Source organism: Crocodylus siamensis, chromosome 1 (assembly GCF_052110815.1).
Source record: "Crocodylus siamensis isolate JL-2025a chromosome 1, ASM5211081v1, whole genome shotgun sequence".
NCBI classification, from domain to species: domain Eukaryota; kingdom Metazoa; phylum Chordata; order Crocodylia; family Crocodylidae; genus Crocodylus; species Crocodylus siamensis.
Genome location: NC_143395.1, coordinates 278,473,500 through 278,492,895, shown reverse-complemented (window position 1 = coordinate 278,492,895; position 19,396 = coordinate 278,473,500). Strand labels below are relative to the sequence as shown.

Sequence of the window (19,396 nt, the reverse complement as noted above, 5' to 3'; positions counted from 1 at the left end):
GAGTGTCCTGAGTTTAAAGTAAAGCACGAGTTTGTTTGTTTTTTTTAACATCTGCAGGCAGCTTATGTGCTTAAATCATTAGTTAAACATTGCAGCAAGGGAGCTGCGAACGTTAGGGGAACTATTTCATTCATAGATATTTGAATTAGAGGCTCTTTCAAGTCCATGGCACGCAGGGTAAAATACATCCTGGTGGAAGTTACCAGTTTGAACGAATTGTATTTGACAGCTTAATTGACATTAAAAATTAACTTGTTAGAAGTTGGCATCTTACTGGTCAGCAGGTTGTTCAGTAGATTGTAGGTTACATCAGGAAATCTACTTGATGAGAACTGGTATGCAGGTTCATCTAATTTTCTGCTCCTTGTATATTATTTGGCACTGACAAGTTATTTTAATTAGTTCCCAAGGTGAAAGAAGCAGCTGCTTTTGGTCCTCTCCCGGCACAGAGAAAAGTTCCAGTATTGAAACCAGAGCAGGAAGGTAGATTACTTTTCTTTTGCTACAGTATTTATTTTCCTGTGTATTGTGTGTTTTCATGGAAGCCTTTGTGTTCTGACCATAAGAGCATGTTTAAAAGTCTTTAAAGTACAGTAAAACAAATTTTTACTGGAGACAGTATCTAGCCAAGCTGTGCTGGGAGTTCCTAGGTAAGGTTTTGTTACTGTGTCTTATATAAAATTCTGTTTTCAATTGCTTATAAACCATGTATAAGAAATTGCTCCACATTGAGATCAATCCTACAGTTAAATCTCACTTCATATTTTTAACCAAAATCAAAAATAAAATCGTTATGGTCTTTATCACTAGTGTCAGAAAGAGGTTTATGCACATGACCACATCCCAAAATCTACAATGAGAATATTTGTCTTTAGTCTAGACTATTGGTTTTCAGCCTGTGGTATGCAGACCCCTGGGGGTGTTGCAGACTACATCTAAGGGACCAGCAAAAGATGACTATGATCAATCAAAAGTATGTAAATACCCACACCTACAATTCAAAGGAGTCCGCACCTCCATTTGAATTTTTTTCAGAATCTGCAAATGAAAAAAGGTTGAAAACCACAGGTCTAGATGGAATGAAATCAGTACAAATTTGGCTTGCAAAAATATGAGTAAATGTGTCAAAATTAGGCACATATCTTAAATAGCATCGGTTGAAATTAATGGTGCTGAGTTAAGTCACTGGTATGTTTTATAGACATTAAAGCAAGATGCAGAAAACTATACAATGGCCAAGGCCTTCCTATTCAAATAAGGAATTTAAATTTCTTCAGTGCCCTCTCTTTGCCTTCCTATACCTTTTCAAACAATGTAGAAAACGCCAGCAACTGCTGAAAATTGTAATGGACAGCACTATAGCTTTGCCAGGAGTGGAACATAGAAAATGATGGTACTGTTTCATGATCACCGGAGGTAACTTCCCATAATAGTAGTAAACTGATCATTTATGATAGAACCATCTGATTTTGATCTGTTTAGCACTTCTGAAGATGAAAACTACTCATCTGTTTAAAAAATGCTGTATATGCTATGGGGAAACTTGGGAACATCAAGCGGTAGAACATCTCTAGGAGCCTGATCTTGAGATTTAGGGAGAAAGCAGAAACCAAATGGTGGAACAGGAAAGGCTGTATGCCAGTAACGATATTCATAGGACTGCAGAAGTCTCCGCTTTGTAGCTAGAGAAAAGCCCACTCTACAGAATCACTCAAAGCAATCACTGGCTGGGCAGTGGGTATGAATATAGAACTAACATGTCTGAATGGTTTTCAGAGATAGGATTTAAACTTAAAAATGACTAACTGAAATTGGTCCAAATCTCAAGAAGCACACCAAATGATGACCAGACATTTGGACTGAGAGCAAACATCAGATATTTCATCTCAAAAGATCATTTTTTCTCCCAAGAAAACCATAACCATGTGCAAATGAGCTTCTATAATACTGTTAGTACTTCTTAACCTATCTCTGGTACCTCTCACTCAACCCCATTATAAAGTATGTTAAAATAACAGGAAGGAATAACAGTTTATTAGGAAATTCAGAGTGATGGCTGATGCATCTGAACTGTTGTGCTTACTATTGCACAGTGCAATATTTTTTATGACATTTATTTCAATTTGTACAACTTAAAAAACAGAGTTAGAGAGTCTGTGCTGTGCTCTAGTCTTTACAGTGTGCCCTGAAGGACAGTACATTCAGGCTATTGCAAGATGAGTGCAGTGGGAGGCATGAGTTTCAAACTAAAGGGCTTCTAGCAAAAGAAGCCTTCATCCTCTTTAATGGAAGCAGCTGACCCCTGTGCATCTCAGCTACTTACTAATGCAGCAATATTATGTGAGGACAAAAGCTGTCTTTCAAATTGGCAGATCCCATGTTGTTTGAGTCTTTCCAACTCAAAACTAACAATTTAAACTGCACCTGGAAACCAGCAGACAGCCAATGCATAAAAATCACAGCATATAAAATCATGTGCAGGCGGAAAACTCCTGCTCTAACAAGTCACAGCAGATTATGTTAAAAGTTAAAGAAGGATTTGTGACACTGATTCAAAATTCTATGCTTCTGGGGTCTAATTTAGGTCAACACTATTTGAGTGCAGATTTGGAATAATTTTATTATGAATTATACAAGCCATGGAACAAAGAGTCAGATCATTTTTATTTTTTTTTAACTTTACACGGGGTAATAACATAATATGTTGCATTGTTTCCTAATTGATGGGGAGTTTTCCTCTTCCTTTTTTTTTAGTTGATTGCAGCTTCAATAAGGGGGTTTGTAACTGGAAACAAGATACTGATGATGACTTTGACTGGAATCCTGCTGATCGAGATAATGGTATTTAAATGGATATCCTATAGTTATGGCTGAAATTGATAATTTCTCTTCCAAAAGCAAGATAGTGACTGGAATCAGGGGTTGGAATTCCATCAAGTATCTCATTTTTTGGAAAACAAATCCTCATTAAAAAAAAAGAGAAGGTGTCTCTTTTATTTCTTTTAAAATATGTTAGTGGCAATGTAACAATTTATTTCAACAGAATTGATCCCACGAATGAGGAGAAAATCAGAAGAATATAAGAAATACAATGTACACAAGGCAACATGTACATTATTAGAGATATCTGCTGAGGCTTTCAGGACAGGTAGTGGATTCCCATTATTTCAAAATTATAGTCAGTTATATTTAATAAACAGGTCATTTTTGTAACAGATCAGAAATTCCAGATACTACAAATTAAAATGGACAACTACTTGTTTACCTCTTACAGTAAAATGAGGGGAGGATACTATTCTAGAACAAATAATGTACCATCTACTGTATTTTCTTGCAGATACAACACATACCTTTTCCCCCAAAATTGGGGTGCATGTTTTAAGTGGTGAAATTGATTTTCTTCCCAGTATAGAAGCAGTTAGCCTGACCTGCAGTTAGCCTGGTTTGAGTCCTATTCCACAGTGCAGCAGCTGTGGGATTACTATTCAGGCAGCTAAGAGAGTCAGTTGACTTAATGGCTCATTGTTCTTCACTCCAGAGGTGTTAATGACTGTCTCTCCTTTTTAATGGTCTTGATGTTCCACTAATAAAGCTAACCTTTCTAAGAACAATTGTGCTGTCTGCTAGCTCTCCTGGTCTCTCTCTTCCTGTTAAACAACCTTGAAGAAACTTTAGCTCTGTTCAGAATCATAGAACCACACATGGAAACCAGTCTTCAGCAGCTGCCATGGCTTATGCGGGGACAGAACGGGATGGGACAGGACAGGAAGGCTGTGTCTGTGTTCTGTGCAACCATAACACTGAAAAAAAATCTTTGTTTTCATTCTGTCTTTCAAAAACAAGTTGTTCATTATATTTAAAGGTGTGCTGTATGTGGGAAAAGATAGTATATCATCATAAATGTGATAAAACATGACAAAACACTCTAAGAGAGCTACATACTAATGCTGTTCTTATATTTGTAAACAAAATGCATTAGCCAAAGCTGATTAGCTGCCTGTTAAGATGTAGACAGTATTACATGAGATTTTGCAGCTGGGCCCAGCAGATCACACTGATCTAATCATGCCACAAACAGATGTTCTGTTTGATATGCTAGCAGCAGTGAGGGTGCAAACATTCACACCCAATGAAGTGCTTCAGAAATGATGCTTGTAAAAATGGAACAGCTTTAAAATGCTTCCTTCACTCTCTGTGCTATCTAGTGGAAAACAATAGGGGGTTGTTGAGTCCTCCAGCATCCCACAGTGCTCTGCTCCCAACTCTCCACCCTTCCCCTCAGGGGTGAAAGAGGAAAGTAAAATGGACAATCAGTGAGAGTCCTCCTAGCTGACCTCAGGAAACTCCGGATCAGAGGCTTGCAGGGACTCCTGCTTCCCAGCCCCCTAACTGGAGACTACTATTGCTGCATGCTTGTGTAGTCACTTTAAAGGACTCTGAAGCTGAGGGGTTCCATGTCTGCACAGTGCTGAAGTGCTCTGAATTTGAAGTGAGATTCTGAATGTTTCAAACAAATGTCTGTCCATACCCACAGACAGATTCCCACACTCTTTACTCTGGACATTCTCTCTCTCTCTCTACCTCTTTTAAGCCTATTTTTGCTCAATTTTTCTCCACTTATACTTTCATAGGCATTTGGGCTGGAAGGGACCCCAGAGGATCGAGTTCAGCCCCCTGCCCCAGGGGCAGGAAGTCAGCAGGGATCATAGGATCCCAGCAAGATAAGCATCCAAATGTGTCTTGAAGACGTTCAAAGTGGGTGCTTGAACCACCTCTGATTGCAGGCTATTCCAGACCTTGGGGGCTCAGACGGTGAAGAGGTTCTTTCTTATGTCCAGCCTGAATCGGTCGCGGCGGAGTTTGTGACTGTTCAATCTTGTCATCCCTTGGGGCGCTCTGGTGAACAGGTGTTCCCCCAGATCCTGATGAGCACCCCTGATAAACTTTTAGGTGGCCCTGAGTCTGCACTTTTCCAGGATGAAGAGCCCCATGGCTCTCAGCCTCTCATCATAAGGTCTGTTTTCCTGACCTCTGATCATGTGCATGGCTCTTCTCTGGACTCTCTCAAGTTTCTCCACATCCTTATTGAATTGTGGAGCCCAAAACTGGATGCAGTACTTTAGCTGCAGCCTCACCAAGGCCGAGTCCAACGGGAGAATGACATCCCAGGATTTGCTTGAGAAGCATCTATGGATGCAAGCCAGCGTTTTGGTCACTTTACTAGCCACAGCATCGCATTGCAGGCTCGTGTTCATCTTGTGGTCAGTCATGACCCCAAGTCCCTTTAATGTGTAGTGATAACTAGCGTAGCACTGCCAAGCCTATAAGCATGCTGCAGGTTTTTCCTCCCAAGGTGGAGAACCTGGCATTTTTCGGTGTTGAACACCATCAGGTTCTCACCCACCCATTTCACAAGCCTGTCAAGATCTGCCTGGATCACCCTCCTGTCCTCAGGTGTGGATGCTTTACCCCAGAGTTTGGTGTCGTTGGCAAACTTGGCCAGTCCGCTTCTAACTCCAATGTCCACATCATTGCTGAAGATGTTAAATAGTATAGGCCCTAGGACAGAGCCTTAAGGGACCCTGCTGGTGACTGCGCACCAAGACGATTGGCTCCCATTGACCACCACCCTCTGGGTCCTACCACAAAGCCAATTCCCTAGCCAGCGGATCATGGTGAGGTCGAAGCCGCAGTTAGCCAGTTTACCCAAGAGGTGATTGTGGGATGCCAGATCGTACTTCATACTTTTCTCCTTCACCCTCACTTTCTCCAATGCCTTTATGTCCTTTTTTGCATCCTTTGTCTTTCTGTTTAGCTAATTCCCCTCAAGAACTCACCTGAAATTGTCATCCAAAACCTGGAACTACCCAGGCATTTGCTGACTGACTATTCATTCTTCCCATTTGCCATGTTGGCTTCCAAGGGAAGCCCCTACCTCTCTCCCCTACCTTGGGAGTCTTTTAGAGAAGGCTGGAGAAGTATCTGGCTGGGGTCATCTGACCCCAGCACTCTTTTCTGCCTAGGCAGGGAGTTGGACTTGATAATCTGTTAAGGTCCCTTCCGACCCTAGCATCTATGACTCTATATAGATAAGACAGACAAAAGGTAAAAGAAAGGACTATAGATTACAAGGATTCAGATCAAGGAATTGTCAGTTACTCTGTTAGGTTTCTACATTGCAAAGAGCAGTGTTGTGTAGAAATACCATAGCTAGTGTTAAGCAAGCCGGTTTAGGAGCTGGGTTGCTCCAGCAAGATGCTCCATCCAAACTAATTTACTTTGCCAGGAATCAGGGATTTATATGGTTGGCATTCCAAGAAAGATTATGCACTGAATTGAGTATTTATTTTCTATGAAATTTATAAGAAAACCAATTTCAAGCTAGTACAAGGGACCACTGCAATTAAAGATGAAAAAATGCATCTAATCAATCCTCCATCAGGGCAAGACAGTATTCATCATTCACTTTTTCTAGTTTTGTTTTAAATAATTTAAGTAATGAAGCTTCCACTTTATTTTCTTAGCAAACTAGCACTGAGTTTACTAAAAAAAATGTTTCTCATAAAGCACCCATACACATGAAGATGTCTTGTCCTCTTCCATTACAAGGTGAAGGATACTATATGGCAATTCCAGCTTTTGTGGGGCAGAAGAAGGATGTTGGCCGTTTGAAACTTCTCCTCAGTGACCTCAAGCCAAGGAGCAGCTACTGTTTGATTTTCAACTATAGACTTGCTGGAGAGAGAGTGGGGAAACTTCGAGTTTTTCTGGGCAGCCACAGAAGTACTCCTGTTTGGGAGCAGAGCAGAGGAAAAAATAAAAGGTGGAGGACTGGAAAAATAGAAGTACTTCAGGGGGTTGAAACCACTAAGATTGTAAGTAAAGATGGAAACCAATTACCACAGCTAGCACAACAGCTGACATTTCCTGAGCCTTAAGCATTTTCTAGACTGTTTTATGAGTATTAATAGTATACAGCTAAAAGCCTTTGACTGTGGTGAGAAATGGGGGCCCAACATCACCAAAAATTTCTAGGGGGCAAATAAAAAGGAGTTTCCTGTTGAAACTCCAGTGGATATTTAGCTAGACAGAATTTATTTACCTGAGTTGGCCAGGAGATTAAGTATAAAAACCCTTCCATTTTGTGAAATGCCATCCGATCTTTAAGGATCACAACTTGTTGAACCTCTGTTTTGACTCAGGCAAAAAACCTAAATACGTGCACAGAAAGAGAAGCATACGTCCCTCTACCACCATAACTTTTAAAGAGTATCACATAGGCTTTGAAGAATTTCAGCTCACTTTGGCTTACATTTCCTGAGAACCACTGAATGATAACTTGTGTGCATTTTTCTCTGTGGCCACTCATAAGGCAAAAGCTATCCTGTACAATTGCAAATATGAGTATTAGAGACCAGACTGTATCCAGTGTGGCCTCATGGTCAGGCTAACTGGTTTTGTTTTCTTCATTTGAATAGATGTGGTGGGCCTGCCACACCTGCTGATACATATCCAAAAAGAAGTGCTTCTTTCAGCCAGTACACTGGGGGCTAGAGTCTTTGAAATACATGAGTTAAGTTTTGTGTAGTGCTGGAACAAATATGGAAGCAAAGGTGACTATACCTTCTTTACAGCTCCCAGTTTCTGGAGCCAGTCAGGGAATGCTAAGAGCAACCCAAAGCCCACAGTCCCAAAGGACCTGGTCCAGCAGCAGTAGTATAGACCTGCTCCCAACATATCTTTTTTTTCCCCCCAAGAGCCAGGATGTGACCGATGGAAAGCCAATATGCCATCTTTAACCATGCTGGGATGCCCTTTACAGAAAAGGGAATCCACAGCTTTTGCATGTACATGGCTTTCCAGCTGTCTTGCTGAGCAGTGGCCAGTCTGCTCTGTTGTAGAGAACATGTTCAATTTAAATTTCTGTTTGAAATGTTAGGCTCTGGTTGTCATTTACATTAAGGTTCTTTTACATTACTGGGGCACTGTGAGGGATTTGCACACAGTATGGGGGCATCAGTATAATCTGTACGTAATTTAAAGCTCTTTGCTCTGACAGAGTTGTGCAGAAGAGCTTAATGTAAATGAAAATCAGGCCCTGTTATGCTAGGGGACCAGTTCAGAAGAGGACTGTGGTGCCTATAGTGTGGATTAAATAACATTTAGACATGCAAGTGAATGTAAGCAATCAAAAAAAATCCCAGCATAATTACGTAGGTACTTGAGAGTCTATAGAAACTTAAGCTTTCACCACTAAAATTACTGAGGTGTCTAAACAGCTGTTACTGTACTTTCTGGGCTAACCTGAGCATTTAGGCCTGACTAAGGCCATTCTGAGTTAATAAACTTGGCGTCCCTGCACTCATCTCTTCTGACAGTTCCAGTCCAGTAATCCAGTGCATACCTGCCAAACACTGACACCAGTGAGTTCAGCACAGAGCACAATGCCCACAGCCGTTTCTATGAAAAAACAGAGTGGTAATCAATCACCTTTTATAGAGTAGTCTGGTGACTGGAGCACTCATCCAGAAAGTGGAAGACTTGGGTTCTTGTCCCTTCTCAGCCTTAGTGGGTTAAAAGCCGGGTCTTTCATCTCCCAGTTGATGCCTTAACCCCCCCAGTGTCCACTCTCATGCTGAAGCTAGGCTACTGTGCAGAGAAGAACACAGGGTTCCTGGAATCATAAAAAGAAATAGGGAAAGGAAGTGTGACTTGGCAATCTAAGCCCATAACTTCTTGTCCTAGCCTCTGTGTACACAGAAATTAATTGGTCATCTTTCTTTATACAAGACCTCTTTTTGTATTTGAAGTGTTATAGAATTCCTCTCCCTTTCAGCCTCTTGACTTAAATAAACTCAGTTCTTCCAACCTTTCCTCATCTGTACTTTTTTCTAGACTCGGAATTCTTTTTATAGTTCTCCTTGACTCTCTCCAACTGAAGCCTCAGCAGAGCTGAATAGGTGATGATAGGGCTTGGTAACCAATTAGTAATAGGAAACTGCAGCTTCCAACCTGGCTGCTTCCCTGAGCTGCTGTTCTGCTGCTGCTGCTGCTGCCCCTGCTGTTGTTTCCTACCCAGTGCAGCCTCTACAAAAATGTGCTGCTGAATAGCCTGGTGAGCAACAATCGGAAGTGGCTAATTGCGTGGCAACTGTAAGCAGAGGCTGCAGTGGTGGAAGGGGGAGGTCAAGAGTGCAGCCCACCACACAGAGTGGGGACAGAGGGGCAGCAGCAGGAGGTTTTTTTTTTGTTGGTAAAACTTGGGACGCTGAACACAGATCTAATCCCTTCATGATGTGTAGGTTGCTGACTCCTGGAATAAAAGACTCATTTCCTGTGACTTGTACAACACACTTATTAATATATCCCTGTATGCTATAGCTTTTTTTTAAACAATATTACCAGAACCATAGCAAGGGTGGTACCAGCAGTGCACTGGCACTGGATACTCTTATATGGGAGAGGTGCCAAAACAAATGGAAGTAAAGCCATGTAGTGGCATGTAGCGGGGTGCTCTACACAGGGCCTGCACTAAGTGCCAAAATGCCTGGCTACAGCATTCTGGATATTACATTGTTAATTCATATTTACAGACCTAACAAATTCGCGTTTGCACGATTTTCATGGAAACCATGAAATCAGGTGGGCTCGGATTTTTGTGGGCTTACCGGAAAAAAATTTACTGAAAATAAATTCCTTCCTCTGGGAAGTCAGCTGTCTTTGTGGCCACTGTGGCCTTGCCATATATTCCACTGGGGGCTGCTGGCTTAAGGGGCTGCTGGCAGGATGGCTGCCCCCCTGCTCTTCACTGCTGATTAGCTGAGAAGGCTGCCTGTTATGCAGCCCCACCCCTCTCCACCAATCAGCTGCCACAAAAATGGCTGCTGGCCCTGGGATCTGCTCATGAAATCAACCAGCTGCCTCCTTGAGTTAGCTGGACCCTTACTTATATTTAGTTAGTGATGCACTCTCACCCCCAGGTCCTTTTCTGCAGTACTTCAGGCTGACCATTTGTTCCCTATTTTGTGTCTGTATTTGATTGGTCCTTCCCAAGCATCATACTTTGAACTTAACCTTATTGAATTTTAACTGTGTTTTTTCAGACCATTTCCCCAATGTATCAAGGTTATATCAAATCCCAATCCTGCTACTTTAATAGTTTACTTTATTCTAGGCACATCTACACGTGCATTTAAGCACAATAAATTTAATGAGCATGAAATTATTTTTGGTAGGTGTCTACACATACAGGGACTTGGCACTAAAGCTAGTACACTTGACACTAAAGGGCATCTGTACACATGCTTGTGCCACAGCATTGTTTTTAAAAGTGCATGGCACTGCAGCGCGTATACTTGTATAAGTGGCAAAATGCATGTCAGTGCTAAGAAAATGGCAGTGGTGTGTTTTTGAACAAAAAGTGTATCACTGCCATTTTCTGTGCGCTGACGCACATTTCACCGTTTATACAACTGCACGCACTGCATGCAGTGCACTGCATGTCAGCTCACTCCAACTCACCAGCTCTCCAGTGCATTACAGGCTGAAAAGGTATGTGTATAAATGCCCAAAATTAGTTCACATGCTAATGTGCATTAAATTAGGTTAAAGCACATTAACATGTCTCGTGTGGACACACCTATAAAGGAGGGTATTTTTTGACATAGAGATGACATTTTGCTTGCATTATGACAATAATAAATCCGTTTATGCAAATCAGTTTGGCTTAGATTTGTGTAGAGGCTCATCAGTCATTTTTAAATACTATAGATTTAAATACTGTAAATTATAAAAAGTTATAGTTTAAAATGTATAGTTTAAATATAGTTTAAATAAAACTTACAGTTTTAAATACTGTAAATTATAAAAAGTGCAAAGATTCAACTTGGTAGTCTCACTATACTGGGATAAAAATTAAACCTTTCTATAGATACATCTAATCTGATCTAATTTGACATTAATAGGTGTTAAATTTTTAAATTTACTATTTTTTCATAATTTGTATTTCTTCTTTCTTAGGTCATTTTTGAATCAGAACGTGGGAAGGGCAAAACTGGGGAAATTGGAGTGGACAATGTTATATTGATTTCTGGCCTATGCCCTGAAGATGAACTGACAACTATCTGAGCTTGGTTTAGTACCTATGTTTATATTTGCTTTACAAGTACTGTATTTTGTTACTTCCTGACCCAGATAAAAAAAAAATCTGTAAAATATGGTGTTTAATGTGATGCAACAATGCAAACAGAAAAACTAGCCTGCACAAAGTGCTCTGTATCCATTTGGGTACACATTTTTATATGATACATACTAATACAAACTTTGAATGTAGCACTACTGTATTTTATAATGTAAGGTCAGGGTTTATAATGTGTGGAGATGTTTCTCTGACTTTTCTACAGTACATGTGATTTTATTTAAATACAATTCTTTTTTAGGGTGTTTCAGTATCTGGACTACTTTTTTTTTTTTTTACTTCAGAGGACAAAAAGCACTATTTAAGAGAATTTGAGTACCTCAAATGACACTTAAGTGAGCCCATGACATAGCTATCTAGAATCTTTTTTTCCGAAGTGCCTTATCCTGATTATTAGCAATATAATATTATCATCTTGAAACTGTAACATTTATGTTAAAAAATATTTCTAAGGTGCTCAGTAGGCTGATTCTTCATTTTGTTTTGTGTAATGCTTATCCTTGTAATGAATGTGTGTAAATCCTACAATTTTTACACATGTCTTTCTAGTCAATCTACACTATGAATGCCTACACAGTTTAAAACAGTGAAGAAATCAAGCTCAGTACATTCTTCAAGTGAAGTAATATGTATTGTGACTTCATATTATAAAAATGTGAAGTCTGACATTTATCTGTTTAGGAATGAGGTAACCTGTTCACCCCTCCATTTGCATGTTTATTTGCCATTAAATTGATGGGCATTAACTTAAACATGGAAGAATAAATGTATCTGACTTGCTAGACAAAACAGATGTTAATGTGTAGATAGCAAAAGTGCTCAACAATAAGCAGCAAGCAATTGCTCCTTTAATGGAGGGAAAAATGTTTTCAAGTAGTATCATTTCTTTCACGTGTATCGTCATTACTAATAAAATATGAAAAAGTCCACTAGGGTTAAGAGATGTCTTTGTCACAGTTGTTATTATCTAAATGATTGTAGTGTATTCTTATAAACAACTGTGTGTATCTTAAAAGGAAGAAAAAGGAATGCCAGATGTTACAATGACAGTAATAAAAAAACATTATTAAGAACAAAAGAAGACCTGCCACTGATGTGCAAGAAACCTGATGGAAAAACTAATAAATATCCACTTTCTTTGTGACAAACTCTTATTCTCTGCTCTCTAAAATGATTTCCCTTTAATCCATATGTTCCCACTCCACAGCCCTACGTTATACTCCCAACTCTTAAGTTATATGTAAGGATGTGCAAGACAAAGGGTTTCATGTTTGGGCTTTCAACTGATTCTGCAGTTCCTGTGAAAACTGTTGGGGTATGTTTATAAAGGCTTTTGCCTTTTTATATACATATATTCTTAGTTTCTGTAATATTTTCCCAGGGTTTCATTTATCTATATCCACTTCTAAGCACCAACTGAAGTCAAGCTATTTTAGAAGGACTACTCTTGATCTGAGCTGACAAGAGGCTACAGTTACTTGGATATCAGGATGCACACCATTAGTTAATTTTTTCTTCTTGTAGGTAACTAGCTTTAAGTTGCACTCTCTTCTCCACTGATAAAACATTCTTTACATACTTAATAAGGGACAGAAATATAAGGAGGAAAATATAAGTACTAGTTAAATGTTTACTGTCATTCCAGGGATGTATGTAGTAGCTGTGTTGGTCTGAGACAAAAAGAAATGCAAACTTCCAGAACTCTTGGTTCCAAAATGATACCTTTTATTAGATCAACTGAGAAACTGCAAAAAAGTGCATTTCTTACTGTTATTCCAAACACTTTTTACATGTTGATAACATGCAAATAAGCAGCGGTTGAGTTTCTCTAACACTATCATAGATTCACAAGCAGCACAAGGAAGTTTTTTACAACCTCAGTGAAGGTTCTCATTAATAAATTAGTGGGTAAGCACCTACTTGCTTCGTTTCTTTAGACTGTTATGTAAAAACACTGGTCCTAACCATTAAATTACAACTAAGAACTGATCTTTGCCAAAGGTTGTAGGTTCAGAACTACTATTTGATTTAGGCGTGTTATATATTTAACTTGGTAATAGGCTCAGTAATGCTTTCTTATTATCTGTAACATTCATTTTAATCTTCTCCCTAACCTGGAGCCTTTGTTCAACCTTCTGGTAACTGTAAACCAAACTATAAACCTTCTCATAATATACCAACTATACCAATCAAGAAAACTATTTTTAAGAATAACTAGTATGAACAAGATGAAAAATAGAACATATTGTAACTGCACACATAAAGCAATTCTAGGGTCTTATTTATGCCTACCACAGGAAATAAATATTATTAATAAAGTTCACACCTGGGTCAGACAGTTTAGAAAAGGTTTACTTTGTTCTTTTATAGCAAGGGATAGAATAACGAACCATTTTCTAGATCCATCTAAAATTGTCTGGCTACAGTTCTACAGTACAGAAGGTGTGACATATGACAGTAAATACTTAAATGTGCACAGTTACGTCAGTGATCAGCTAACATAGAAATGACGTGAAAGATTTATTTGGTCACAAATGTAGCAGTCACTCAAAATTAATCTAGAGAAATTCAGAGCATGATATAACTCTCATTGATGTTCAGATGATTTCAGTGAATGATGAGGCCCAATCTGAAAGCATAAAATTTATTGTTTTCTGAATGCAATGTCTCTAAGCTATCTACATCAGTGGAGTATGGAGGGATAGGCCAAACCTTGGATTTTCACATTGTCTGAAAATGAAACTTGTGTCTGACTGTTGTACATATCATTAAGGATGACTGAATAAGCAAAGATGAGTGTCTCCTGCACTTTGGTCCTTATTTGATTCCAATACAATACACTCCCTAGTGCTAGGAATCTTTTATTTTTTCCTAACCTGTCTGTACAAATGCCATGAGTCTTTTCATGAACTAGATCAGGGGTAGGTAATATTTTAGGCTGGAGTGCCAAAACCCCCCACAATGTCTACCTTGTAAGTAGACATACCTGAAAAACAAAACTGGGGTGGGGGATACATGGCATGATGCATTGCATATTAATATAGTTAATAATCATATATGCTCCTTTTTTTTTACAGTAAATACCAGCTTTTCTAAAAATTCTAAACCTGGTAACAATAAATAAAACTACATATACTACCTTTGTTGTTGTGTATTCTTTTTTTGTTAAGCATGTAGTGATGAGGGAGAGAAAAAAAGAAAGAAAGAGGAGAGAGGAAAAGAGAGAAAAGAGAGGAAAAAGGGAAGAGACAGAACCAGACACACACATGCAAACAAAGAACCAGACACATGCACAGAGAACCACATATGCAAACAGAGAACCAAACACGCATGTAAGCATACATGCAGAACAGACGCATGCACACCCACAGGCCCAGAACCAGATGTGTGTATGCAAGCATACACACAGAACCAGACACACACATGCAGAAGCACACAGAACCAGACACACAGAGGCACATGCATACGCGCAGATGCATACAGACACGCAGACACACATAGAACAAGACACACACATATGCATGCGGCTGGGCTGCAGGAAAGAGTCCAACCTGACAATGCCCCAGGGCTGTACAGCCACTGTGCTTTCCCAGGAAGCCAGCCCCCAGGCTGCAGTGCAGCCTGCTGAGGCCCCAACCCAGAGCCTGCCCATCAGTCAGCTGCAGGGGTAGCGCTGGGGAGGCTATGGCCACCCCAAAATTCACTTTAGTCCCCCTGTATCCACCTCTTCCAGCACGGCCAGGGCTGTGGAGCCCCAGCACCAGCTCCACACTGCATGCGTACCTTGGGGCGCAAGGTGGCTCCTCCACTGCTCTCTGCCCAAAAGGGCTATTTGCCTCTCCCCATACCTACCGCTCCAGCACCGCTGCTGCCCACGCACCCTGTGCAGCCAAGCCCACCTGCTCCCACCCTCAGTGCAGCCTTCCCTCCCACTCCCTCTGGGAAGAGGCTGGTGCCACCCCAGGGTCTGGGTAGCTGCTCCCAGCCATGAAGCTTATGCTGTTCCCAACAGGGCTTGCCTCCCAGCTGCCTACTGGGAAAAGCCCAGGCTCTGGCTGGAAGCAACTGCCCAGAGCCCAGACTGGCTGTGGTGTGCAGAGCAAAATGGTCTTGCTTGCCATGCTCTGGCGCACATGCTGGGGGTTGCCAAACCCTGAACCAGGTTCTACATCTGGATCATAAATAGATTTGGTTTCTTCTGGGAACCATAAAAGCAATTTAAGGTCATTTTGAGAAAATTAATCCCCCAAATTGAAGGTACTATAGCAGATGCCTCTTAAGAACTGAGTAAGGCACTGGGCAATGAAAGAAATGTAACAATATGGAACTCTTTCTTTTTGGGGCATTTTTTAAAAAATTGTTTTCATAGCCTGCTGGCCCTGAATTCCTCTCTTAAAGTCACCAATACCTTACTTAAAAATAAATCTGCTATCCACAAACCTGACTTCTATTCAGTTGAACATAAAAAAGAAGTTCATTCCCATTACACTGCTCTAAAACCAAGCATTTAAGATGGATCAATTAAAAAAAAAGGACTTATAAAAACATGTATTTGGAGTGCAGAGTGACAAGCAACAAAGCAAAGTGCAAGCAGGACTGTGATAGCAAGAAGTTATGCAGAACATCTGTTAGAAATAAGGTGTCAGAGTAACCACAGTTTCTTAGAAAGCAAGAAGGAGGTGGAACATAAATTCCAAAATCCAATACCAAATGCATTGCTCTGGCATAGGATCACTCATGGACCAGTTTCATGGGTGCCTGCTAATATGGACATGTTGAATTTCAGGAGTATGAGCGGACAGGCACAGAATGGAGGAAGGAACTTTCAGAGTTAATTCCAAGGTGCATCGTCTGATCCTGGTTTTTTTTATGCTTTCATTGTCTCTTGTTATATTTTTCCCATTGACTCTGCCAAAAAACATGAAGAAAGGAACTTGTCCGGAGCTGTAGACATTCTACCCATAATTTTAAAAAACACAGTAGCATAAAATAGTTTGCCCCAAAGCAAATAACCACCAGCCATAGCAAATCAAAGAGTACTCCAACACACACAGACATTAGCCATAATCAGAGCCTTTGTACTGTCGACCTCAAAGAGCCTACATGAAAAGAGGAGCCTTACAATATATTCTAAAGTCAACAAAACTGGGCTGTTTTGGACAAAAATGGAAAATGAACACTAAGCTGAGAGGAAAATGACCCTCTGGCTACTTCTTCTCTTTTATGCTATGTAGCTTCCAGTCTCCAACTCTTCACTAACTGCAACTGCAGCAAGACAGCACAGAGAAAATTGTGGTGCAGGCTAGGCAGGCCCATTATATGTCTAAGCATGACCTCTTTAACCTATCTAAAAACTAAGTCTCAGTGCAGATCCAGAGCACTGGTGTCACATACTCCCAATGATAAACTGGACTTACAAAACAAGGGGACACATGCTGGCCAAACTTTGCTTGGCTTAAGGGGTAATTCCAGGTACACTGCATAGACATGGTCTAATTTTGAAGTAACAAAGCCAGGATTATGGTAGCAAAGAAGAGAATCATCATGATCTCAGGGACCAGATTTAGGAGATGGGTAGAAAAAACGCATGCCTTGCCACTGAGCAGCTAAGAGTGTTCCTAAATTACAAACTCTCATACAAAATAGTGGATAAAGTCCCCCTCAGCTGAGGCATCAAGTGAAAAATAAATGACAGCATTGACCTTTAGCTGCTGGCACAGGTTAATTCTTGAATTGTATGATGGGGGTTCTAGCAACACAGTTATGTTGCTTCTGTATGGAAGTTCATGGTACAGAAACCATCCTACTGCAGGAGTACGGTGGACAAAATGCCCTTTTCCTCATTTGTTGTTGGCTGCTTCTGTCATCCATTCCAGAGATGGCTGTAATCCCAAACAGTGTACATATTGCTATCCCTTTTGACCTTCACAGATAGCCAACATTTGGGTATTCCTATATTATTCCAGTTAGGAGGAGAAATTGGTGATGGAGAAGAATATATTTAATTCCATTCTATCTGTTTACAAGAAAAACAATATCCTTCTTTCTTGATAAAAGAATGAAATAACCAGAAATTTTTTCCCTGCCCTTTCAGCCACAAGTTTTACCAAAAGCTCACTCTCAAGGTTTCTCCCAGGAGTTCAGATTAGTGCTTGCTCAGGCTGGTCTCTCAATCTGTTTCTGAGCTCTATTTGTGACTCTTCACCCCAGATGTCTCTTCTGCAACCCACTTGCCCCAAAAACAATGCCCAACAATGCTTCTCTGCCTTGGTCTTGTCATTGTATGCTGTGCATTTGGAGGCAGCTGTTATTTCAGCTCCATAAACTCATTCCTGGTGGTGGGGGGGGACGTTAATTGTATTTTCTGTTATTTGTCCTTGTTGCTACAGGGTATCTTTTAAACCCCAATACTTAATGAATAAGAAGGCAGCATTATAAGGCTGCAATTTGAAGTAGGCAGCTGAGGTAGGGATAGCTGTAGGAGAGTAAGCAGCCAGGTGAAGTCAGAAGGGTTGCAAAGTAGCTTGCTTGGGAGCCAGCTGCAAGACAGTAGGGCAGAGCTACAGACAAGCAGGAAGGCAAATTGCAGATGAGTGCAGGCTCCTCATTAAGATGAGGGAAGACACCTCTAGCTGATCACCTTTGTGGCGTCTCCAGTCCAACCTTTCTATACTGTCTGCTCTCAATATTCTGCACAGGCCCCTGCTTCTGGTATTGGTATTGTCAGATCTTGTGAGGTGCACTGTTGTGCTACAGGGCTTCTCAGGGGATGATCCATGGTTTGCTTCTGACAGACACATTGGTCTGTTGCACAGAGACCCTGCGATTTCATGAACAAGTTGCGTCTACTGAGACCCACTCTCAATCTATTCAGGCTCTTCCATGCGTGCCATTTGTAGTTAGAGCCGGATGCTAACTCCTCATGGGGTAATTACTGGGTGTAATTCCTCACTGGCTCCATTCACATGATTGCTTTGAGCAGGAGGTTGGACTAGGGTTGGTGAGCAGGAGGGTCAGGTCGCTTCCAACCCTCATTGTCTCTGATTCTATCACTGGTGCAGCGGATACAGCAGTACTGTTGTCTGGGTTAGACTGATCTAAGTGCTGATCCATACAGACATTCAGGGAGGTTAGATAGGGCAAAAAATGGCTGGCTCAATCTAAATTACCTCACCTGAAGAAGTGAGCTAAACTAGATTGGAAATGAGTTACCCTGATCTACTGAACATTTGCACGCATTCAGAGTGCAGCCCTGGGGATGGAAAAACCCAGCTGCCCACCACAGCCCCAGGGCTGTACTCTCCCTATCCACCCCACCCTATTTCTGTACCCCCAACCCTGCCAACCCCATCTACCTCAGACTGACAACCCCTCCCCCTGACCTGCCAATTTCCCCCATGGACCACCCCCAATTCCTCCCCTCCAATCCCACCTGCCCTTCCCTCCACTTGGGTTCTCAACATGGCTTCCAGGACCAGCAAGTGTGTGCACAAGCCTCTCCCAATCTGTGATCATACAGCTGTATGACTGTTGTCAACAATAGTTGTTATAAGCAGGGATATTGGTTTTCTCTGATAAAAAAAATCCACAATTTTAGGGTTTAAAAAAGTAAACCTAAAACCACATTTTTCCATGATCAAAATGAAACACCACTAATATGTATTTATAAACCAGAATCCTGGTTATAAGGCCTGGGTCCTTGGTGTGCTGGTATCTTCCCCGAATGTAAGCGGACTAAGGAGGTGTTACGATTACCTCCTTCAGCCACTCCCTGATGTTGTTTTCTCACCTACCATCACTTTGATGTTTCTGATGTTTTGATATCAGGAGTTAGTTCCTCACCAAGGTAAGAAGAAAGTGACCAAACAAAAAAAAGGAGGAAAAGAAACCAGGCAGCGTCCCTTGAGGCTCCGGAGAGCAGTCCTGCCCTTCAGGAGGGAGAAGCTTGCTGGATCTTCCCTCTCCCCTTCCCCTACCTGCTCGGTTCCTGACCAGTTGGCTGTTGTCAGTCCAGGTTCCCATGGTGGCACTTCACCTCGCGGTGGTTCTCTGACCTCCTGTGTCTTCTTCCAGGCACATGGCACTGCACAGCTCTTTGTAGACCACCATTGAGAGGGGAATCTCTTTGCATCCCTGACTTCTTGATGCTGCAGTTTTCCCCTCACTGTCCTTCTCCAGGGCTGGAAATACCCTCAACTC

At 41.1% G+C, this 19,396-nt stretch overlaps 1 protein-coding gene and 1 long non-coding RNA gene across 4 annotated transcripts in view; one reads left to right on the top strand and one right to left on the bottom strand.

Annotated features, from left to right (window-relative positions):
• Window positions 1-12,131, top strand: part of EGFL6 (EGF like domain multiple 6) — a 72,277-nt gene extending 60,146 nt beyond the window's left edge. Inside the window, exons 9-12 of one of the 3 annotated variants that reach the window (XM_090063490.1) lie at window positions 403-483; window positions 3,044-3,148; window positions 6,610-6,875; window positions 11,020-12,131. In XM_090063490.1, coding sequence (XP_089919616.1) covers window positions 403-483; window positions 3,044-3,148; window positions 6,610-6,875; window positions 11,020-11,127 — 560 coding nt within the window. In that variant the 3' untranslated portion in view covers window positions 11,128-12,131. Of the gene's footprint in view, window positions 1-402; window positions 484-2,754; window positions 2,842-3,043; window positions 3,149-6,609; window positions 6,876-11,019 lie in introns of all 3 variants that reach the window. The other 2 variants (XM_090063498.1, XM_090063507.1) reach the window with 2 other exon arrangements.
• The window catches only part of LOC149874537 (uncharacterized), a 19,659-nt gene continuing 11,653 nt past the window's right edge, over window positions 11,391-19,396 (bottom strand). The window contains exon 4 of the long non-coding RNA XR_016444312.1: window positions 11,391-16,105. This is a non-coding gene — a long non-coding RNA (uncharacterized LOC149874537). The remainder of the gene's footprint in view (window positions 16,106-19,396) is intronic.